Genomic DNA, 25,500 nt, shown 5'->3' with positions numbered 1-25,500 from the left:
TTAGGTTCAAGGATAGCCACATCATCAGAAATGAGCTTACTCAAGCCAAATCCTCTCTCTCAACTCTATGTAATGGCCATGAATAGAGGAAGTCTTTCATTGCAGAAGGTGAGAAGATTTGTAGATTCACGAGCATATTTATTCCTGCAGATGTCATGCTGGGTTCACTAGGGGGAAGAAAAATCTCTCTGGACTATTAAAAAGATCACTAGCACTTTTCACATGGCTATTAATGGCTATTAAGAAACTAAAAGAAAACAGCGGCCAGGATTCCTGTAAGTGATTTCCAGGCACATCTGTCACTATCTGAAAGACTGGAATTAGGTTTAGTTTTAGAAGCTAGCACTTTTAAGACTGTTTAGTTGATTTGTTCATATCAGACTTTAAAAGCAACGGTAACAGTGGAAATGGAGATAAAGACACAGATGTAAGTTTTTTTTTTTTTTAATTTATCCTGTCAAATATATTTAATTAGGCAAATGAAGTTAAGGCCATTGACACATGAAGACTGTCTTGAAGGCCAGGATTTTCTTGCCCAACTTTAAGTAGGAACCCAAACTGAAACACTATTTAAAATGGAGTGATCAAGAACACTAAAAATCCATTTTTGAGATACTGGAAATCAGTGAGATGTATGGCACTATTACAAAGAAGCAAGAATACAGTAAAAGGAGACCAAGAGGTGTGGGTGGGACAGGAGAGAGGAGGCAAAATGAAGTGACTGGCTATGGCTGTAGGTATCAGTGGTCATGATGATTCTAGGTAGGAATAAAGAGAATTAGAGAGGACTTTGGCTCCATGTACAATTGAGAGAATAGAACACATATTGCTACTTAAGATCTGAGTCTAATTCTTGAAAAACTCTTTTTTAGTATAGTTTTTACTGGATATATTATAATGGGAACTGTCACAATTATCCAAATCTTTATCTGAAGTAAATATAAACAATATAGGTTAAAAAAAAGTGATACTTGGAGTTCTCAGCTCTGATTAAGTGAGTGGAGGCAGGGGTGCTAGTTCTAATCATTTCACCCTTAAAACAGTCTGTTTGGCCTTTGAAAAACCTAAATGAATCTTGGCAGTCTGGCTGATCTTTGTATTCAGTAAAGAATTCTTCAACCCATCTTCATAATCTGGATATAGTGAAACTTCTTGAGATTTTCTATCATGATAAAGGAGATAGATATGATTTGGCTGATGTTTCTGATATTTTCTTTTACATTTCAATCTAAAAATAAAGCTGTATAAATTCATGTGGGAGAGATAGATTTACTGTCTTCTTCCTTCTTAGAGAAACTGCAGTTCCCAACCTATTGTAGAAAGCTGATGAACACAGTTAAAGTTAATCAGTTAATGATGAGTATTATCTTTTCTAGTCAAGGAGTAAGTCAGACAAGTTTGGAAGCTTTAGTAGCACACATGACTGGGTAATAGAAGCCAATCTGAGTAAAATTCAGAATTCAGCTGCATTTGTCTCCATCTAAGGCTCATGGAGGCTAAGACCAACATGTAATTAATAAGAATTGAAGGAAAAATCGCCATCACTTCTGGACACAAGTATGAGAAAACCAACAGGTCGTACTCCTGAACTCTGTTGGGTTTATTCTGGACTTTTATTGGCCCCTTTGTATTCTATAACTTAAAGATAAAATGCATTTGAAATGCAAACAAGGGCAAACTGTGAGATCTGAGGTTCACTGCCTTAAAATTCACTAATTATGGAGGCATCTACTACTAAAGACGGCATTGTAGGAAAAGATCAATAGTAGAATTTAAAAGTGACAGCTAGAATGTAGGGAAATAAAGCTCCCAGTGCTGAGAGCAAAGAGGATGTATTTAAGTAATTTCTATGAGAATTCTCATGAATTTTGATAAAAATAGCCATCAAGGCTGAAGCAAACTGCAGGGTATTGATCTATATTTTGTTCTGTTATATATTTATATATCATGGGTCATTTTAAAAGGACATTTCAATCAATAGTTTCTTATAAAATGAACACTTTATATTAGGGAAATGGTTTATTCGGGAATATTCAAGGAATATTGGGTGGTATGAATCAAATTCATATAAATGCAGTTTATCTGACGAGTCCCAAATGGAATCTCCTCCTGAGTTGTCAAATCTCCTCTAACCTCATGACTGTGTCCTTCTTGAGACAGGAAAAATAACTTATCTTACTAATGAGAAGACATATCTTAAAGTATACCTTCCCAAGAGGTTTCCTACTATTTTTTGAGTACCATAAAAGTCAAGTGAATTACTGAAGTGATTTGAAATTTCTCTGAAAAGCTGATATTAAATAATAAAACAATAGTAAATCTGCTTTAGAAGGCTATTATTATTATCAGGTTATTGATTTAGAAGATATGATACATTATTTTATTATGAAATTCATTTTAGTTTTGAATAACTGAGACAAAAATTATGTTTAGGAACAGAGAAAAAATGTTTTAGTAATTATGCATCAAAACAACACTGACAACTTGAATAGCCTTTTCATTTTATTTTGAGCCTCATTTTGAAGAACAACTCAGATAACTGCATATTGTAGATTGAAATGGAAGAGATAACCTGAACATCGTAGCCTAGATGTGGTCTTTCAGCAAAATTGCCATGTCTCTGTCATCACAATAATATATTATCATACATGTAATTTCAGAGCAACCAGAGTGAACATTTTAATCCTTTTCCATGTCTTCAAAATGACAAAAATATAAATATGGAATATGAAAATGGCAAAAGCACGAAAATTACCACTGAATGATTGCAAAGCATTATGCATCTAAGTCACCCGGATGTATTGATATTGTCAATTACAGTAAGATATAGTGAAGTATAGAAAGATATAGTAACATTTCATATATAATTTTCATCTTAATGTTTCTATGTTATTAGATGTTTTTCAAACATTCTTTATACAGTTAAGGAATAGACCTATTTGTTTAAATAAGTTTTACAAATTTATTGTCAAGTGAATAAGTAACAGAGAAAGGCAATTGGATTGATTTCCATTTAGTTGATTTAGAAATGTGTGGATTTAAAAAATTGCTAGAAACTACAATAATTGCTTACTTTATAGGGGAAACTACCATTTAGAGAAATATGAGATCAGAGGAAAGATGGCAATATATATTTTTAAAAATCAGTCTAAAAGACTGATTTTTGTTATTTTGTTAGTGTGCCCATACATGTTTTTGTATCATTTCAAAAATAAATCATATGAAAGTACAAGTATAGTCAGTGAAACTATTGTGTATTCTCTTCATATTCAAATATCAATATGAATTTCTTTGAGCACTAGTTGAAGGAGAAGTCTGTGTTTATTATCGATGTCATCCCACTTAGCTTCAGAACTGAGTACATGCTTGATGTATGGTTCATTGGTTCCAAAAATAATTAGGAGTTAACAAAAGAGGTAAATTTTAAGATTTTAAAGATGAATGTTTAGGACCTAGATGAATTATGAAAATAGAATATAAATATTACGAGGGAAAGAAGAGAATTCCACAATCTTCTAAAACATTTTCTACTTCTGGTGTAATATATTAAATTCTAAAAACAAATAGTAATTATTTATTGAAAGTTATGAGATTAGAATAGATGGTATGTGGGAAAACAGCATGCTTGTTTTAATTTTGAGATAGAAATAATTACAATGAGTTTTAATTTCAAGTAAAAAGAACTTATGTTGTTTCTTTACTTTCCATTATTTTAAAGTTACCTCCTAATTCTCTCTCTCTCTCTCTCTCTCTCTCTAGGGCGGGGCATAGGATGGCACAGGGGTAGAGGTTACAGAACAGCTTGGGAGATTCAGTTCTTTCTCACATTCTGAGAATAGAACTCAGGTCAGTTCATCATCCATTTTCATCGCAAATACTCTTATCTACAAAACCATCTTGCTAGCCCTACATTACTTTATTGAATATGATTTTCCTGAATAGGTATTTAAACAGTATATACCTCAAAGGAGTAGTTTGCTTAACGTAAGTTCTAAATAGCTGTTTTCAGAAAGAATCAAAATCTTATCATTTTGTTTTACTTGAGAAGATACAAATTTAATGCCTCATAAGTGGGTTTTTGGGAAAAATTCTTTTTCAATTTTAAATATTGAGAAACTACTTTTTAAAGGTATATATAAAAGTTGTAGGTCATACCTATATAAAGAATGTCTTAAGTCTAGAATATGGCATAAATACATCATGTTATATGAAACATGTTATATGATTTTATGTATGTAAGTAACATATAGCATCAGTCATGAGATTTCATCTTTTCAAACAACACATTACACATAAAATTTGTATTTGTTTTAAGACTGTGGAGCTGACAAAACACAAGACAGAAAAATAATTTACACATTAGTCTTAAAAGATATAATGAACTATTTTAAAGTAAGACAACATATACATTTACAATAAAAGTAATTTTAAGTTATTAAACAAAATTTTGAAATGCAGTCAATTGTATCTGTGTTTTATAAAGACAACTGTTGGCCTAGCCCAACACAGACTTTGGTTATAACTTCTTAAGTTTAATACTAGTTTATTTTTAATTTATTTGCATATGCAGATAATATGTACAAAGAAAGAAGTTCTAGAATATGGTGCAAATGAATTTTCTCTTAGCAAAGCATTGTATCATTATTGTAATGGGTGGGAAGCTACATGAAATGCACTGAAGCGGTCCCATGTCACTCAAAGCCCTCAACAGATTAGCTCATGTTTGGAAATACTACAGTATCTGGATCTTTCCATTCTCAAGAATAATAAACCCTAACAACATACTTTCATAACATGCATGCACCCACACACATTCAGCACTGGAGGTAGCATCTATGACATGGCGCAGTGGGAGTCAGCACACAGCAGGTAACGACAGTGTGGGGTGGGGAAGTTTAGATATAAGAGCAAACTTTTATTCCTCCAAGTAGACAATGTGTTCTTTTGTACCTCTAATAGCAAGGAAGCGAAATTCCAAAGATGACATACAAAATTCAAGTAGGTATTAAACTAAACTATAAAAACATTTCTAGATATTCCATCTGCACTACTGGAAGATCTCTTCTTGTGACAAACTTTCTAGAAAGAGGCAATTTTGTTTACTTTGGTTATCCTTCCAAATTAGCGTGAGGAGGGAAACTCATGTAAATTGGTGCTTATGAAAATAGACACTTTGTATTAATTTGGTCTTATTTTGATTATGTGGATTGTAAGTCTTAGATGGCTTAGAACATTTCAAAATAGCATATGTAGTTTAAGAGGATAAAGAATTTGGTAAGCCAAATTCTTATTTTTAAATTTTACATATGCTTATAGTATTTATTATATATTACTCTACATATGTTTATGACTATATTTAAATCATATTTGGTTATTCAGATTTCAAGAAATTAAAAAAGTCTTTAATAGAATAGTTACAGTCAATAAATCTTATGATTTTTCTTTACAGATTTAAAACAAGAAATATTGGGACTAGAAAATAAAATATAAATTAGACTGCAAAACAAACTAGTTAAGTGATTGTGGATTCTAGGAGAACTCAGTAAGTACTTGTCTCAGTTAGGGTTTCTATTTCTGTGATAAAACATCATAACCAAAGAAGGCAGGGAGGAAAGAGTTTATTTGTCTTACACTTCTACATCATAGTCCATCACTCAAGGAAGACAGGACAAGAATTCAAGTAGGGCAGGAACCTGGAAGCAGGAACTGATGCAGATATAGGTTATAGGTGCTGCTTACCGATTTGTCCTCATGGCTTGCTCAGCTTGCTTTCTTATAGAATTAGGACCACCAGCCCAGGGATGGCACTACTCCAAATGGGTTGGAGTCACCACTGCCAATCACTAATTAGGAAAAATGCCCTAGAGCTGACTCTTATGGAGGCATTTCTCAGTTGAGGTTACCTACTTTCAGATCACTCACATTTGTGTCAAGCTGACAAAAAACTAGCCAGAGTACCTTAAAGCAATACTGGGTAAAGGTAGTACACATGAAAGTTAAGATGGTAAAAGTGTTTATTTAATATTATTTTATTTGCTAGATTCTTAACTAGGATGCTCAGCCAAATCATCTTAGAAGCTACTTTAAAAATATAATTGACCCCTAAACTTTCAGTTTAGCAAACTAGACTATATATACTGTAATTTGATGAACTAAGTTCTTGGCTTTGGTACATTTGGAAATCATTTATGGACCAATATTTTAGACTTCCTTCATAGAAATTTACATATTATGCTTGGATGTGTATCTTTATGGTATCTTTTTATATTTATATTTGTTCAGTTGAAAAGATACTCTTACTAAAACAAAATTGTTAAGTTCTTAAACATAATCATAATGAATAGATTCTAAAGGTACTCAGACTGGACAAAGCATTTTGGAACTCATTTCCAGGTTGTTTGTATAGTTACTGTTAGAGTTGTGTAATAAGTAAATTTTCTATTTATTTCTTGACTTATTTATTGCTTCAGTGTTTATTTATGTATTACTGATTAATTAATTAATAAATTTATTTTTGAGACAGAGTCTGGTCTCACTGTGTAGCTTGGCCAGACTGGAACTTTTTGTAGATTAGGCTGGTTATATCTCACAGAGATTTGTATACCTCTACCTTCCTAGTGCTGGGATTGAAGATGTGTTCTACCACACCCAGATCTCATTTTTTTTTTATTTGAAGTTAAATTTCCCCACTTCTGTGATTTTTTCCCTGTGGAGATTTTATATATATATATATATCACTGACTAGTTAAATAACTCGGTGAAAATAAATGCATCATAAGTTAGACTTTTGTTGAACAAGGAAAGACAAGAGTATAGCTCTTAGAAAAGTCAAAGGAAAATGCTGTTTGCTTAGCTTTATGTCTGTAAGTGGCTCTGTTTCCCCACCAAACACTGCCTCGAAGCAGAATATGCTGTCTGCTTTTTATAGATGATCACATTCTTCTACTTAGAGTTTAAAAAGACATTTACCGTGTCTGAGAAACGGTAAAACTTCTCCAGTGCAAAAGCTTCTGTCTGTGGGAAGGTAAAGTGGACCAAGAGGGATTGAGAAACCAGAGAATCAAGTCATGTATAATTACACAGTTGATTTAAATCTCATACACGCTTTTAGCATATATATGCATCAACTCATTGATGTTCACAGATGCAAAGTATCCATTCAAATGTATTGAATCAAAATAAGTGGCTTTCTTCTGTGGTAAATATTAATAAACCTTAATCACATATGCTTTCTGAATATTTCAAATCATGATGATAAACTGATAAACCATTATTATTTCTAACTTTCTGTGGAACACTAGTCACTGAGAATATTAATCTTTGTATCTTACTGTGAGCCAAAGAGTAACAGACATTAAATGCATCAAATATTTTATCTCACACCTACTTGTGGTAAAATTGCATAAAGAGGCATCTCAGTCAAAAAATAATATTGGAAAGAGGAACCAGAATTTAATATCAAATCCGTGGACTGTTTCATTATTTAGTAAAATTTAGTGTTGAGTGTGTATGAGCTAGCAGTCTTTTTCTATTAGACAGCGTATGAATAATACTTCTCAATTCTAGTCTAGGTAGTCTGCAGTTTAAGCATGCTATAGTAGATAAGGAAGAAAAAATAAGAAAGTGAAAATAAAAGTGTAAAATGAGATAGAAATAATGACAAGTATTGCCCCAGTTTTAACAAAACGATGCTCAGGTAAAATGGCTCAGTCATTAACAGGAAGAAAAGGCAAGTGTGTCAGGTCTGTCAAGGCTTGGTTCTATAACAATGTTTCAGTTCAGTCTAAGAATCAAGAACAGTCAGGAAGAGATGGCTGCCTAAAAAGTGGGGAGGAGAAAGGAGGGAAGGAGAGAGGGTCTTGGGAGAAAAAAAGAAGAGGGGAGGAGGGGAAAGAGGTGGTAAAGGAAGAGGAGAGGAGGAGATAGAGGGGGGATAGGAAGAAGAGCATGAAGAGAAGGAGGAATGGGAGGCGGAAGGGAAAAATGGTGGAGGATCAGGGAGAAAAAGAAGAAGAGGACTCAAATTTAAGTGATGAAAGTCTAGGGGAAGGTGGAAAGGCAATATGAAAGTTAATCTCCTCATTACAGGTCCATTTCAACATAGGAATGGTAAGGCCCTTTTCATGCAAATTTAAAAAATAGAAAATTGAGTATTGTTTTATGTCCAATCTAATATTATCTCAGTGCTAATGCTCCTTTCCTGAAGCCGCTTGCAGATGTTTATTGGGTTTGTGATAAATTTTGGAAGTCAGTTGCCTTAGAATTCATTTAATTGGACTTTAGCTGATAGATCAACGTCTCTTGCCTTAAAATACTTAGTAAATAAAAGTATTAGATAACTTACAAATAACTTTAAAGATCATTAAACATCATAACATATAAGCTAGACCATTGTCCTTAAGATTTACATTTTTTTTTTTACATATCTCAGTATATTAGGACTGTCACAGTACTTTTATGTGACTCTGACAGTGTTGTGTTGAACAAATGTTTTTTCTTTAAGTTGTCAGTTGACACATTTGCATTGGAATAAGTAAATCATGGATCTACTGTTGAGAGATATTCTCTGTTATTATAAAGCAAAGAATGTTACTTGAAATCATGTGTCCATAAAGGAAGATGCCTTAAGAGGATTTAACAGAGAGGAACAAACCTTCTGTACAATGAAATTCCGGTAGCATGTTACTTCCATAGCTTTTTATCACCTCCTATTGAGGCTCCTAATGATCTTTCATATAGTTCTATCTTTGATCATATATGAGCAGGGCAGCATTAGCACTTGGTTATGTTACCACAGAGTTTCATACCAAAAATATTAAAATATAAAAATGTGCATAAGAAGGAGACTTAATTGCATGACCTCATCACGATATCAATACTTCCATAATATTATATGGAAACAAATTAATTAGCTTAGAAAAAGGGACAAGTTTCATAATTAAATGTGATGTCTGTATTAAGTAATGCTATCAGAAATACTCAGGCACTGCAAGTAGGAGATAGAATATTTATCAACTGAACCATAAACAGTGTTGTTTGTTGAATTACACTAATGACCTTGATAAAGCAGATCATGTCATCAGATGTGCTCCTTAGATATAATTCAATACTGCAATTTCTCCCTGAACTTATTCTAACACTCTTTTTATTTTTGACTGAATAAAACTGAGAGGTTATTATTTCATTTAGTCTCTGGTCCAAATTTCCCTCCTGTACATTTTCATTAAACAGAACAAATCATTTTGCACTGCAAATTGATATCCCACTGAACCCAATAAAATAATCACTTACCTTATTCTTTCTCTTTCGCCGAAACCTCAGCAGCTCTTTATGTTGCCTTGAGACAAAATTCACAGCTGCGTACTCCAGAAGTGCTGAGAACACAAAAAGGAGGCACACTGCCATCCAAATATCAATAGCCTTGACATATGACACCTGGTCAGTGGAGGAACAGAAAGAATGAGAAAGTTGACTGTTATTGCTGCTGCCTTTAAAAACAGCATTAATTGTTACTTTATGATTCTGAATATAAATTACAGATCAGTTAGATAAAAATAAATGAAAAATCTATTTACTAAAAATTTCCAAGACAACTTTTTACAAACTTATAGATTAGTCATAATTGTAGAAATTGAATGCATTTTGCTATTATTTTCAAGTTAGGCATTAACTCAAATACAAGAAAAGAAGAAAGATGAAATATTCATATCAAGGAGAAATAAATAGTAAAAAAAAAAAAAAAGTCAAGTTATCTTTATTTGCAGACAATTTGGTTCTGTGAATAAAGGACCCTGAAAACTCTACTAGAAAATACCTACAGCTGATAAATTGTTTCAGCAAAGTAACAAGATATCAAATTAACATGCAAAAATTAACATTCTTCCTAAATAATGACAAACAGGATGAGAAAGAAATCAGAAAAAAAATACCTTTCACTATAACCTCAAAAACTATCGTGGGATGACTCAAACAAGGAAGTGAAAGACTTGTGTAATAAAAACCTTTAAGACTTTGAAGAAAAAAAGATATAGAAGACATTGGAAGATGGAAATATTTCCTATGTTCATACATCAGTAGATTAATAATGTAAAGATGCCCATCCTACCAAGAGCAACCTACAGATTCAACACTATCCCCATCAAAATTCCAACACAATTCTTTACAGAAATTAAAAACAACATCAAAGCTTTCAACTTCATATACAAACAAAGGAAGAAACAAAAACAAAAAGAGCTAAAATCATTCCGAAAAATATAAAAGAACTGCAGGAGGTATGACTGCTCCAGATTTCAGGTTGTTCAGATTGCAGAGCTACAGTAATAAAAACAGGATGGTATTGACATAAAGACAGGTACATAGATCAGTAGAGTTGAACTGAAGACTCAGACCTAAGTCAACATACCTAAGGACACCAGATTTTTACAAAGAACCTAAAAAATACATGCTGGAGTTAAGTAGAAGCATTGCCTGCCCCTATACTAGAGTTACATGTGACTATGAGCTGTCTGAGGTGTGCTAGAAATCAAACTCCAGTCCTCTGTAAGAGCAGACTGTGCCCTTAAACACTGGGCCATCTCTGCATTCTGTATGGAATAATTCTTTAGTAAAAGGTGTCTTATGGGAATGAAGGCCAGGGTGTAGGTATATTGAATATTGAACTTCACAACAAAATGTTTATCTCATGCTCATACAACATACTGTTATGGTTGCCCTGAGTCACATTTTTTAAATTGACAAAGCTTGGAATCTCTCTCTCTCTCTCTCTCTCTCTCTCTCTCTCTCTCTCTCTCTCTCTCTCTCTCTCTCTGTCTCTCTCTCTGTCCTGCTATTATCTATCTATCTATCTATCTATCTATCTATCTATCTATCTATCTATCTATCTATCTATTTATCCACCTTTTATCTATAAAGCTATCCATCTATCTACCCATCCATTCAACTTAAATACTGAGTAGTATTGCTGATTGTATTTTAACATCTTCGGGTTTGTTCATCCTTTACCATTTTCTATCCCACCTCAATCTTCTGTTAACCACCTCAGCCGTGCTGTCTTGGAACCATCTGTCACCTGTTCCAAGCCATATTCTTTTACCATTCTTTATTGTCTGTAGAACACTGGCTTCATCCAGGCTCTAGGATCCTAATGACCCTCAAGGAAGTCCCCACAGGCCTTGTATTCTTCTTATCGAGAGTCCTGTAAGGGCTTAGGGTTCCTCAAAATGGGAGTTAGTTGCAAATAATTGTACAGTTTCATATAAGTGCTGAGTAATGAATCCAGGTTCTCTGACAGAGTCGCAAGTCTCTCAGAGACTAATTTTAGGGGCGAATTTAACTGCGTTGCCTTCAAGTAAAACTCAGTATTTTCTCATCTTGAATTTTAAGTCTCAAATCTGTCAGAGGGCACATAAACCCCTTTGTTTTTAGGCTCTATGTTACATCTCTTTTTTTTACTATTTTATGCAATATTTATTAAATATCAATGATTCAGCCAAATTCTATTTTTTTTGTGTGTGTTATGAAATAGAGATGATTAATGGAGCTTATGTTGCAGTTATTAAGCAAGGGATGCATAACAAAACTATGGAAGGATTAAGATGATAAGAGAACTCTTAAAAAGAAACTATGGAATAATGGAAGAATGACTGCGGAAAGGAGATTGTACATAACAAGGACCTCTCTGAGGATGTGTTGATTACTGGCATTTGCCATTTGCTTACTTAGTTCTAGCTTTCATTTCTTCCTTTGAATTTTTGGAGACTTACAGCAATCAGCAAGTCCCTTCTTGCCTTAGCAGCTTTTTGCTGGTCTTTACCTTTGTCTGGAGTAATCTTTTGAGTTAATTCTGTTTGTCCTTCTGAAGTCAGCATAAGCTACTTTCTCAGGAAACCTTTTTTTTTTTTTTTAAGTGTTCATAACAGAAAAGCTCTTCCTACTTCCTCTATCTTTCCCAGAACCAGACGCAAAGCTCTCATTTTAGAGATTGTATTGAGACCCAGTGAACTGCCTGCATAAAATCATAGAGCTACCAAATTGCAAAGCTAAATCTGAATACAACTAACCTACTTTATTTACCTCCCCTTGAGACTAATTAAGTCATCACTACAAATTATTAAAAATATTGTAAGATGGAATTCATTTTGTGTTGTAAGCTGCCATCTTTAATCTTCTCCTAAAAGCTAAAAGTCAAAGGTCATCTATGACTTTGTTTGCTTTGATCTTAAGCCCAGACCATTCCCTTTTTACCAGACCATGGGAAAGGAGACACGGTAAAGGTATTTAGAAAAGAAAGACAAAATGTCTTTAGATCAGGAGAAGCAAAACTTAAAATCAGAGAAACATTTTTTTTCTTCAAAATGGACTAAAGACTCTTCTTGATTATATACAAATATAACCAAGCTTTCAATGCATGCCGATCCAGAAGATCATTTTTCTACTGAATTTATATTAATCTTAGGCAAGTATTGTCAGCTTTATATTTTATGTTAAGTATCCAGACCCAACTTCCGCCAAACCTGGTTTAAAACAAACAAACAAACAAACAAACCAAAACAAAAAGACAAGTTCATTCAAAAAGTAAGTGTATAGTCAATCTGCTGCAAAGGAGTGTCACTGGAGTATTTCGCCATAAATGACACTTCTATATTACCAGTTCCCATCCCCAAACTGAGGGACAATTGCAGAAGAGGAGCTCAAAATATTTTAAGAATCAAAGCCTTGAGGACCAGAATTAAACTGTTTCCCAGACATAATAGAAGCACTGCACTCAAGAGCTCATAACAATTGTAGTTGCTTGTGTAAAATCAAGACAGTCAGCATTCTAATATGGAGGGAGTATGATTCATGAACCACTACCCAAACTGTGGCATTATGAATAGTTGATGGTTTATGGGGAAGAGAGAGTCAGTTTTCAATAAATTGATGGTTACTCACAGATTGACGACATCTAGTAAATGGTCCCACACCCAAGAGTATGTGGGCAGCCCAAACTGGACTCAGTGGATTGTTAGAAAAAATAGACACAAAACCCATTTTTCTACTCTCAGCATTCTTTAGTTGGTTGTTGTCTTTTGTGGAGGGTTAAAGACTTTGAAAGAGAGCAATGAAGGATGTATGGGACGGTTTAGAGAGAGGAAAGGGAATGGAAACCTGTGAAGAAAAGGGAAACAGGGAGATGATGGGATGATGCGATAATTTCAAAAATTAAAAGAAAAAATAGAGAATAAAACTCGTGCAAAGTTGAATGGCGTAGGGAGATGGGGATGGATGTTTATATTTCAGAATTACTGTGTATCTCTTATATTGCTTAATGTTATAATTAGAAAATAGAGCAAACTTATATTACAAATAAGATAAAAACGTATATGACTGAATTTTATCATTATTGACAAGATTCAATATTATAGGCAGAGCCAAGTCACCTTGGTCCCGGGAAAAGGACCTACTTGTGGAGGTTGCCTCAGTACAAATTTCTCTGTTTCCCACTTTAAAACATAATATAATGGAAGTTGGTTTGATGAGATTTCCCATATGAAACTATATAATTAATAGACAACATCAAAGTCTCACTGGCTGAAATAACATGTCCCATGCCCACTTTTGTTGAAATGTGGTCCTGGTGAGGTGCTGTCATGGTAATTCTTTCTTGTGACACAGTGGAAGAGGAAATGCAGGACACTTGTGTTGTCAATTGGGTGATTAATGGGCCAGGCTTCAGGAGGCCTGGGTCATTTTGGTTAAAGTTCAGCAACCAGAACTATTCCAGGTCAGCCTCATCTTAGAACAAAGCAAAACAAAAACTGCCAAGTTTCTCAGGTACCTGGAGGGGGAAACCCAGAAGGACTGGCAAAGAATTATGCTAGAGACAGAGGAGATCAGAGAGGGATTTTCTACCTTTTGTTCTAAAACGAATTCAAGAATCCCCACTGGCTCAGAAGTTATGATATTTTGAATTTTATAAAATAGTAATACTGTAAGAGAAGCTTCACTGAAGAGCCAAACACACTGCCTTCCAGGAGAAGATATTGTTCCAGTAAGTGTGTGTGTGTGTGTGTGTGTGTGTGTGTGTCTACAATGTAGCCAAGTTTTCAATAGCCATACTGCCAGGTAAACATAGTCAGTCTGTAGTAAGGAATGACAAACATCAGGGTCAGAGCAGTGCTTCCACAGAGTGCATCTTGGTCTAAGAAACACAATTGTCTGGAGACAAGAGAATAAAAGCAGAAAGGCTGTATTCTATCCCACCCATGAAATGATGTTGAGCCATGTAGTTTCTACAAGCAGAGAGAGAAAATATAAGAGAAGAGGAGGAGAGGACAGGAGAGAAGAAGGGAAGGAGAATGAGAGAAAGAGGAAAGAAGAGAGAGGGATGGAGAGAAAGAATAATGTGCTTGTAATCCTAGAAACCACCTGATCACTTTGCTAGCAAATTCAATCCTGTTCCAGTTGATCACTCATTTGTGGATTTAGTCCTGAAATTATTTCATTTGTACTCACTCTCTGATCACCAGTGATATGTAGGTTGTATCTATCCCTGTAAAATAGTTCATAAGTCCATACTCCTGTGCACGATCTTGTTAAGACCACTCAAGAGCAGTGTTTCAGGGTTTGTTGACTGACAAGCACATTGTGGGAACTATATTGTAGGTATGGAAACTTGCTAAGATTGACAGACCTGCCAAGACACATGCCTTTACTATAATCTAATAAAGTAGTCAAAAGTATTACCATGAGGCCAGTTAATTCCTATGTTACTGCTCATAGATACAATGTTATTGGATGAAGATATGTTGGAAGTGGTTTGATAATTATTACCCAGACTAGTGCTCATCAGTTATTTTCACAAATGAAAATTTAGATGCATTTAAAAGCTTAAAATTGAGAATAGAAAACTTGCCTGGTGGTGGTGACAGATGCCTTTAATCTCAGCACTCAGTGGTCAGAGGCAGACATATCTCTGAGTTCAGAGCTAGACTGGTCTACAGAGTAAGTTGCAGGACAGCCAGGGCTACACAGAGAAACTCCATCTTGAAAAAAAACAGCCAACCAACCAACCAACCAACCAACCAACCAGAAATTGACTAAAGCAGAACCCTGCCTAACTCTTATGAACCTCATGAAAATACATTTATAAGGCAAATTTCCACAGTTCATTTAAGAGTGATTGCTTTGTCAATTTTTCTGCAATCTAAATTTGCTTTTCTAAGCCAGGCAGTGGTGGCGTACGCCTTTAATCCCAGCACTTGGGAGGCAGAGGCAGGCAGATTTCTGAGTTCGAGGCCAGCCTGGTCTACAGAGTGAGTTCCAGGACAGCCAGGGCTACACAGAGAAACCCTGTCTCGAAAAACCAAAAAAAAAAAAAAAAAAAAAAAAAAAAAAAAAAACAAAAAAAAAAAAAATGCTTTTCTAAAAAAAGAAATACATATTACAGAACATTACAGTGTATGCCTTTCGGTAAGGCAATTTGTTCTTCCTCTAATGGCAATCCATCTTGGTAGATTTCCCCGGTACCAGAAATGTCAAGTGAACGATGACAGATATGTTTGACTGTAGAACAAGCAAGTGGCTCAGACACATAGACAAATGTGTTTCCCAAAACATACTGAAAATTTGTGTGTTTCTTTGTTTGCTGGGGTTTTCATTTCTGATCTCTATGAGTTTTACTTACTTCTTTTGCTTATTCACCAGGATGTGAGATCCTACATAAATGTTTACATTTTTTAAATATTTATAAGGGAAATATTGCTCTGAAATACATCTGAATGTTATCTAAATCAGGGATAAAGTAACTACAACAAAGAAAAGACTAGATGGTGCTTTAAAGTCGTCTGCTAAAACAATGGTGTTGGTATTGAAAGCACAAAAGCAGATTGCTAGGCAGGCATGACAGTGAGCATTATATGGATAGAGGTTTGACATGCTGGGAGTTTTAACCCATATCCCTGGAGGGTGACTCTCAGCAGCCTCACTGATGCCCTACTCATTTGGACTATACACAGAACTATAGTAAATCCACTATGCTCCTATACAGCATTCATCACACACACAAAGACTTTCACTTTAAGAGAAAAAATTCAGCAGAAAATCCTGCCATCCTTGGTTGCATTGTTTCTAATGAGATGGGCTATCCTTCCGGCTGCCTAAAGAAAGGGCAAAGGGAAAGAGCAAAAGAATGTGAAGATCATTTACCTCTGAATCCAGTTTCTGTTGCCTGAGCTTTACTTTCATATTGTCTATAGCTTGTGAGTAATGGTTTTTAACATTTACATGAGAAGGTAAACTAAATCTAGATGTCACCAGAGATGTTTCTTGGGAGGATGCCATTAGACTTCCTGGCACGTAAAATATAACTCTTGACCTATTCATCTGAAGTGAAATTAGGCGTGTGACTTCTAGCTCCAGTTTTTACATGCTGGAGGTTTTGTACTCTGCAGCTGCCTGCTTATTACGACAATCTTTCATCCTAATTCCTTTTACTCGGGTGTTTAAGAGAGTTATTTATGATGTCGAACTAGAATCATGGAGACAGATATTGCCTTTAAGGGCCCTTTAAGTACTCATTTTTGAAGCAAGGTCTTTCTTTTAACAGAGGTATAGTTTCCCATGCTTTTTTATCATTTAGAAAGTTCATATATATTGTTCTAAGATACACAGACACACATATACATATATATGTGTATATATCTCAGAACCATGTATATGTACATGTATATGTGTTTACTCATGTGTACATAATTTTTAGATAATAATATTCTTAAAATTACATGTGAAGTTTTTGCTTTTTAAATTTAGTTTCACCATGAAGCCATGGTATAGTGCTATTATGAAAATGTAAACTTGGGAACTCTCTTAACCTCAAAAATGTATACATATGTGTTTATACATGTATGAATGTAATAGCAACTCATGGAAAAAGTCTATAACTTTGAAAGAGTAAAAGAGAGTAGGAAGCAGGGTTATATGAACAGGATTTCAGGGAGCTGTAGGTAAGGGAACTGGGAAAGGCTGTATTTTATAATCTCAGAAGAAAATAAATAAATTGAAAAATTATAATGCCAGTTTGTCTATATGTCTATATAGTAGAGAGAAAATGTTTTTTAATTTTAATTTCAGATGTATTAAGACTCATAAAACCTAGTACATGTATCAAGATGAGAGGACAACCACAAATACCCATCAATTCATCTTCTTATAAGACTTTTCTAAAGTGTAGAAATTATGTTTATAAGATATTCTTATATTAATAATAAAACTTTTTAGCTTAATATGCATTGTATAATATGCATTTAATGAGAAAGTTTTGGGTAAATCCTGCTTTTATTTTCTGTGTGGTTTTTTTTTTTTTTTTTTGCTCTTTTTTCCAAAATTATCATGCATGGAATATTAATATTATTAAGTAAAAAACTTACATAATTAATTTATTATACTGGTCACATTCAAATGAAAATTTAGTATAGGATATCAAATCACAATAATAAAGCAGAAAGGAACTTGTGTGTGTCATATTTTTTTCAAACTGTATTGAAGTAATATCAGTTAACTATGTTTTGAGTTTAAATAGTAAAGAAAATTCTGCTGGAGTACCTTTCCACTCTTATAATAATAAGAAAACATGAATATTGTATGCTCCCCTCATTTATATTGCTACATGTCTGGAATATAACATGAACGTTCTTAAAAACCATAGGTGTCCAGAGAAACAAGGAATGTTAAGCACAGGGTATTATCTTTCCAATGGAAAAACTTGGCATTATACCCCATGAAGTCTGCTCCAGGTTGACATAGTCAATCTGCTCCTGGGTTTTCATTCAAATCACTTCCCATGGTTTGCTTCCCTGTATAATACCTGCAAGGATTTCTTCTGCTACAGATATATAACTTACTGTTTGAGTCCACAAAGTTTTTTTTTTTAGATCATTAAGAGTGTGTGTTTGTTAATTAATTAAAATGAAACATTAAATTTAACCCCTTCTGTTTTTTCAGCCTTTATTCTTTCAGTTTAAACAACCCACAAATAATCAGAATGCCAATATAATCTAATATATATATATATATATATATATATATATATATATATATATTTACTTTCAATTTATATTAGCTATACTTATTTTTAATTGGTAATAAAACTATATTTATACTTTCCAAGATCCACTGTTTTCTTTATACTGTATGCAAGATAAATCCACTGTTTTCTTTATACTGTATGCAAGATAAATGTAAACTTTATATTCAGTTGCATTAATTTTGTGGTAATCTAATGAGTAAATAGAGAAGCAGAAGTGAAGTATAATCCAACCAACGTTTCTTGTTACAACAGAAAGATGAAAATGCTTTTTAAAACAAAATATTGAGCAAACAGTTTAAAAGCCTTTGTCATTTAAATGTGCATGTGGTATTCAGTAGACACATATGCAACTTTAGCTTCTGAGGATCAAAATACATAAGTAAAGCTTTGTCCTCTCATCAGGACACTTCTGGTGGGTTTCACAATCAGATTGCACAACAACAAGAAGATAGGAATGTAACTGAAATACTGAGTTCAAGCTGTTGTCCCTCAACCCTCAAATACTCTTTAGTCTTGAATTTGCAATCTGTGTTGTTAGAGGCTTCTGAGCTTCTGTGACAAGCTTAATTATTTAAACTTTCAAGTATTCTTTGTCCTTTTATGGTTAGCAGTGTTTTGTAAACAAGAGAACTGAAGTGGTAGGGATAGAATGGGAGAAATCTACAAAGATTCCTCTCTCTCTGTCTCTCTCTGTCTCTCTTTCTAAATATATATATCCATCTTTTCTCACCCTTTAAGCCATTTTCCAAAATAAATATGAATGAACTACACTGTAGTCTAAGAAAAACACAATGTTTTAGCAGATAGCATTATTTGCTTGAAACTATTTCTTTCCTTTCTTAGGCAAATGTTTTCTTGAGCATGGGATACACTCTCCAATCTATCGATTTTGGGTTTGGCCATAGAACTTGGTATAATTTGTGGGATGAGAACAGAAATAGATTATATGTCCACACACATTGACCAAACATATTGTGTGGTGTGTGTGTGTGTGTGTGTGTGTGTGTGTGTGTGTGTGTGTTTCTTACTGCTTTTTAGTTCCTACACACTTCCAAGTGGAAGGCATGGGACATTTGTCTGGTAACCATAGTTACTACATGATGAGACAGCCAAACCACTTGGCAGTCTAAACCCAAGACCACTTTCTTTCAGTTAATCTCAGGCAAGCCCAGATGAGACAAAGGTAATTCACAAATGGACATGGCTGAGGTTGGACCCAGGGGAAAATAAGAAGTAAGAATGGAATCTTTGAATGCCCTTTTTCCCTCATTTTTTCCTCCTATTTCTGAGCATATATTCATTCTTGATGAAAATATCATGTCTTATCTATTTCCCTGTCCTTTTTTCACTCATAAAATCAGAGGCTTAGATTTCCTGGTTAGAAGCCCTGAGGCTCTTGTGCTTTGGTAGTTCCATGTGTCAGCCTCATGAAGGTCTCAACATGAAGAGACTGTATGCATCCTCTCCTTCATCCTGTGTTGGAAATGACTTGCCTGTCAATCATCTGGATACCACCCTTGATTTCTGCCCTTCCTTGGCTCTGCAATGTGCCATTCATAAACACATCTCTTTTCACTTCTAACATTCTCAAACATATTTACTGCTCTTACTCCTGCTTCTTGCAGACCACCATCTACAAGGAACTATACCAAACTTAGAGTTCTGGTCCCTGCTTTCTTACCCATGTACAGAGTCATAAGAATTACTAATTTTAAATATTTCTTCAGGTTGTCCTACTAGTGATGACAAATCTAATTATTACAAAGGACAATTATTCTGTCTACAACTTGACCCCATAATCATTACTACTTTTATTTTGCTCATTTATAATAAATTTCACAGTGTGAGAAACACTTATCAATATAAACTCTCTTGAAGCTTTGCTGTCAATAGAATACACATTTACCTCTTCTGTCCAATTGATGTAAGTATTTCTGAAGGACAAAATAGTTCAAAATTCTCAGGAATGGACCATATGTGCCTCCTGGCTTTGGGATATGATGTACTTGACTTAGCATGACATTGAAAAGGCTAAATCAATTGATTATGTAAGAGAAGAATTTTAAGGAATGACTGAAATACAGTCTAAGAACCTTTATTTTGAGTCTTTCATAATTTCTGAGCTTCTTTTATTCTATTGGAAATGTACTAGCATGTGGCTGATGTGAAACACTCAGCAATTATTGTAAGTTAATGATTTATTGTTTTTTCTTGCTATTTAATAATTCATCATTATTATTACTCTTGAACTGAATTTGTTTTCCACTTCCTAGAACCTGGCAGTGGCTATAGGTTGATGGTTTATGTCACAGTCCCAAGGTTGAATTGTGTGAGCTCTTTGAGACTGCATATTGCAGATGAGACTCTGTACTTTTAGGTGACAGTTTCTAAATATACAGGTGAGCTCTCTGAATCTGCTTCCCTGGCCTTCAAACAAACAAACAAACAAGCCCCTCCTCCATTCAGAATTCTAATTTCCAAGTGTGAAAATAAAATTTGAAAGCAGCATTGTAACAATAACAAAAAATTCATGGTCAGCAAAGACCACCAACAATTTGTTAAATGTATTCATAATAAAATATTAAGTCCCTGCAGGGTCAGGGTGACCAAAAATAAAGGCATGCAAGGGCATGCCCAGACAAGTCCAAACAAGCCCAAGTGAGTAATGGGCTATCTGGTGTTTACTTCTCTCTCCCTCCCTTTCTGGGAGGTCCGAGGTTCTGCAAGTTCTGTCAGTTCTGCAAGTTGCTGATGTTTGAAATATCCAATCATATGTAACCGCGCCAAATTTTCCCGCTCTCCCCAACCCCTACCCATAAATATCCCAAGTTTCCTGGGTTCTAGGTCAGAACCTCTATCTCCTGCATGAGATATGTTCTGGCCCGAGGGCCCTCGTCATTAAACCTCCTGTGCAACTGCATCAAGATGGTTTCTCGTGTGTCCTTGGGTTCGTGCAGATCTGGGCTTGGGTGAGGGTCCCCTTTTGGGGGTCTTTCACAAGAGATATTCTTTTCTTTAAATAGTCTGATCTAGTATATTAATGATTATTGTTTATAATGGATGTTCTGAGATGGCTTCTCTGTTATTTACTTATAAAATGTCCAAGATAATAAGTCAGGCTTATATTGTCTTAGGTCATACCTGCTTTTGAATTCTTTCTGTAGGTGAAAATTAAATTTCTTGTGGGACATGTCTCTATTATCAGAATAAATTGCATAATATAAAAGCACATGTATATATATAATAAACTTGAACTGATGATTGAAAATCTCTTCTTTCATTGAAATCCTGATGAAAACAATGTCTTTAAACACTCTCTATTTTATGTTTATAGATGAACTGTTTTAGAGTGACCATTCTATTTTGCTTAAACTCATATCCCCATTTTGCTATCTTAATTTGAATTTTTAAAATTTTAAATTCTGGGTTTTTTTTTTTTTTTTTTTTTTTTTCTCACACCTTTCAACTCTCCCAATCGAGCCCCACTCTGGGTCTTAAATATTTCATTTTTGTGCCTCACAAAACCAATTAATTTATAAAACAAAGCTGATTCCATTATTTTTCTAGCTGATAACATATGACTCCAACAAGTTTTTCTCATTTACAGATAGATCAGGAATAAGATAAAAATGAGTAAATTCCCTTCTGATTTGACCATGAACTTTCTACTATCATCCAGATTCCTTCTGCCATTCATACACAAATTCATAAGCACTGGATATCACATTAAACAAATAAGAATGTTTAACATTTTTACATGGGGGATATGTAATAAAACAAATTGGTTTGGACTATTTAAAAGGTGCAGTTAAGTGTTAATAAAGGGAGACATTATTTTAAAAGACAATTAATTCTTACTGAGAAAACCAAACTTTATCAAACATCAAATTATTTCTGTGCTCTGTAACATTTGCAATGATAAATTATCTTGTAATCAAAGTTTATTTACCTATACATTTTTACTTAATTAATTAAATGAGAATTCATTCATAGAAACCACTAAGGGGACAATGTGTGCATTTATAATTTACATCAAGTAGCAGGTGCAGCATTCTTGAGGAGCTAATAGTACTTTATTATATTGAAGTTCATTTTAAGAAAAATAATAGGTTATTGTGTTGGACATTTTGGTGGCTTCTTCAGATAATAGATACTTTGTAGAAATATTCTTTTTTTCTATTTTTTTAATTTTATTTAATATTTTATTTACATTTAAGATGCCATTCCCTTTCCCCATTTCCCCTCCCTAGAAAATCTCTGTCCCATGCCCCCCTTTCCTTTTTGCTTTTATACAATTTTTTTTAAATGTTAATCAAAGGATTTATACGTTTGGTAATGCTCAATCAGAAGCGTAACCCAATACCCAACCTAGATATAAAAACTATCTTTGACTGGTGGAGACACGTGAACATCTGCCTCCATGTCCCCTCTCTCTTTCTCTCTCTCATCACATAGCTTGTAGAAATATTCTTATAAGAAGAAAATAAATTTTATTTCTGTCTTTTTAAATAGAAAAAGAAAGCCTCTTATCTTTCAGTGTATTTTATTAAGAGAGATATTGAAGCTTTCACGGACTTTATATAGTAAATAGATTAATTTTGGATGATTAGAATGTATTCAAATTATTAAATTAGGTAAGCACTCTTGCCCATTGACCTACAACTGCCAAGAGTTAGAAGATGGGGGCACAGTATAATGGAAGCCAGGCTGTGTACTATGGAAATATGATACAGTCCTTGATGGGAATAATTGCTATAATGTTTTTCTGGAAGTAATTTTAGTAATAGATTACAAACACATACAGCTATCAGTATTTTAGTTCATGTTTTAAGTATCTATTAAGAAAATAGTATGAAAAGGTTGTCTCATATCTATGTGCACACATCTATGCATTAATATTACTTATTACTTTTTATTAATAATAATATAATATTAATATTACTTATTAATATTATATTATTACTTACTAATAGATTAATATTAATCTATGTGTTAATAGCACTTAATATTATTATGTGGATCAATTTAAATAATTTTAATATATTTTAGTTATTCAAATATATAGATACAAAAATTCCATGGTACCTATAATGATCATATTTAAATAAGAAATCATTATACATACTATGTGAATAGCAGGCATCATCCATCGATTTATAGAATATTTTTCTTCATCAACAGCTGCATATTGCAATATTTGGTGGTTTAAAAATCAATAACAAATAGTAAATATCTGAATGAATTTTGACAAATCCAGCATCAACATTTTATGTATGTATCCAATGTATGTCCCCTCAGGACACTTACCTTTGGTAAGGAAGCCCGGGATCCAGAACTCTGTGTGGTCATAGTGAGTACAGTGGTGATGCCCAAAGCGACCCTCGCTGGGGCTGCATCCATGTTAATCCAGAATGAGACCCAGGAGAGAATAACAATCAAAAGGCTGGGAATGTACATCTGGATCAAGTAGTAGCCCATCTGCCGCTCAAGATGAAATCGCACTTCTATGCATGTAAACTTTCCTAATTTTTCATAAAATAAATGCAACAATTAAATAAAACTCAGGTTTTGTTTGGATATCAAATAGGACTTACATGAGATAATAATTTTATTATAATTTTTTTTTTACTAAAATGAAGGAACATTAAGTCAAATACTCAAATTTGGTTTAGTTTTTTAATGTTTTTAATCTGTGCATTTGGAAACAATGTGACAAGGGAATGAACTCTTCTAAAATAGTATGTAATCCTATTTTCATGTTCAAATAGCTTTTCATACTTTGTAAGCAATCTCTCTGTCTTTTTTTTTCAGTTTTTGACACTTGTCAGGTGGATAGAATAGTACATGCTTACTGTGTAAAGGTTACCTATACTTTGTGTTTCTGGAACTTCCAAATGATTATTTAATTGGGTGCTATTTGTTTTGAAAACCTTTGTATTTTCTGTAAGTATTAAGAAAGAAGTGCAAATGAGGAGGAACTGTTTTATAAGTAATACTATAAAAAGTAAATATGTATCATTTTGCTTTAATAACTTTTAAGATAATTTTAATACACATGGTAAATCAAATGGGTTACATTCACTGTATATATCTTTGTGCCTCTGTTATGTACCTCTGATTCTGCACATAGAGGTTTTGAATGTTTAAGTCAACATACCTTTAATATTTCCACTTATCCCTGAGTTCTAATTCTATTCATTTATCTCTACTGCTTTGTTATCCATCCGTCAAAGAAACAGTCTTCTAAGTCATTTGATTCTTGGTTTTATTATCTATTATTTTGAATAGGATGATGTCACAGATCTAATATGCTCTTTAAGTATCATTATCTGATATGACCACAGGAGAAAGAGATCAAAGAGCATGACTAGAAAACCATATGGCAAGGAGAGTGTCTAGTGCAGACTCCTATTAATAGTGCAAGCTCATAAAGGATGGCAGAAAGGAGGCCAGTGCACAGCCTCTGGAGAAAATAGAAGTGACAACAAAACTTTAAGATCTTGCCAGCTCTGGGGACAGTGGAGTACACTTTTTAATATATAAAAACCAGAACCATATACAAGCCATACACAAGCCTTCTCTCAACTCATGAATGTAATGATTAAAGATTCCTTTAATATCTAAAAACATTTAGATTTTAAAGCAATATAAAATATAGAACTTTAGCTTTTCACTATAAAGAAAATGAAATAGAGCAAGATTAATTGAAGTAGTTATATTAATGCTAGTCTATTAAGTAATCTCATGACAAAATTAATTTTTTTACCATTTGTGTATGTTCTCTATGTTTCATGTAATTCTCAAGAAAAATACAAGATTTCATTATGTATTTTAAAGTCATTTTATAAATATAACTAAGATGGAAAATAAAGTCATACAGAATGCAAATATTATGATTGTACATAAATGTACATATAAATATGTATGTATACTAACTTCATGGTTGTGCACATGTGCGTTTTTTATGTGGTTGTAAAGAGAAAACTTAAACTAGGACCACAGTGATGAGAGAAAACTCATGCATACAAAACAAGATAAGCATACTAAGCAAGGGTAAGAAAATAAGTAAGATTTTAGATGAAAAAAAAACAGATCACATAAGCCTGAAGTAACTTTTAGACTTGTGCAATTTTTATATATATATATATATATATATATATATATATATATATATATATATATATATATATATAATTTTTTCCTCACTGAGTAGACTTACTATTTAATCCAGGTTGACCTCAAACTCATGTTGATCATCTTGCCTTTGCTTACCAAGTGCTGGGATTAAAAGCATATCTCTCCACACCTATTAATATGTAATGTAATTAACACCTAGATATGTAATTAATATGTATGTGAAAGAAGATAAACTTCAATAATTTTATTTTCTTACAACACCAGGCATTTACAAGTATGGATTTGTGTGTGTGTGTGTG

The 25,500-nt window shown here is 33.6% G+C and overlaps 1 protein-coding gene across 2 annotated transcripts in view; it reads right to left on the bottom strand.

The window, feature by feature from the left end:
- Glra3 (glycine receptor alpha 3) overlaps positions 1-25,500 on the bottom strand; it is a 164,234-nt gene that overhangs the window by 5,212 nt on the left and 133,522 nt on the right. Inside the window, exons 7-9 of one of the 2 annotated variants that reach the window (XM_034520708.2) lie at positions 23,372-23,586; positions 9,292-9,435; positions 6,970-7,014 (exon numbers count right to left, since the gene is read on the bottom strand). In XM_034520708.2, the coding sequence (XP_034376599.1) occupies positions 6,970-7,014; positions 9,292-9,435; positions 23,372-23,586 (404 nt within the window). The remainder of the gene's footprint in view (positions 1-6,969; positions 7,015-9,291; positions 9,436-23,371; positions 23,587-25,500) is intronic. The other variant, XM_034520709.2, reaches the window with a different exon arrangement.

The sequence above is a fragment of the Arvicanthis niloticus genome, chromosome 16 (assembly GCF_011762505.2).
Source record: "Arvicanthis niloticus isolate mArvNil1 chromosome 16, mArvNil1.pat.X, whole genome shotgun sequence".
In the NCBI taxonomy this organism is placed as follows: domain Eukaryota; kingdom Metazoa; phylum Chordata; class Mammalia; order Rodentia; family Muridae; genus Arvicanthis; species Arvicanthis niloticus.
This window is presented reverse-complemented; position numbering and strand designations above follow the sequence as displayed.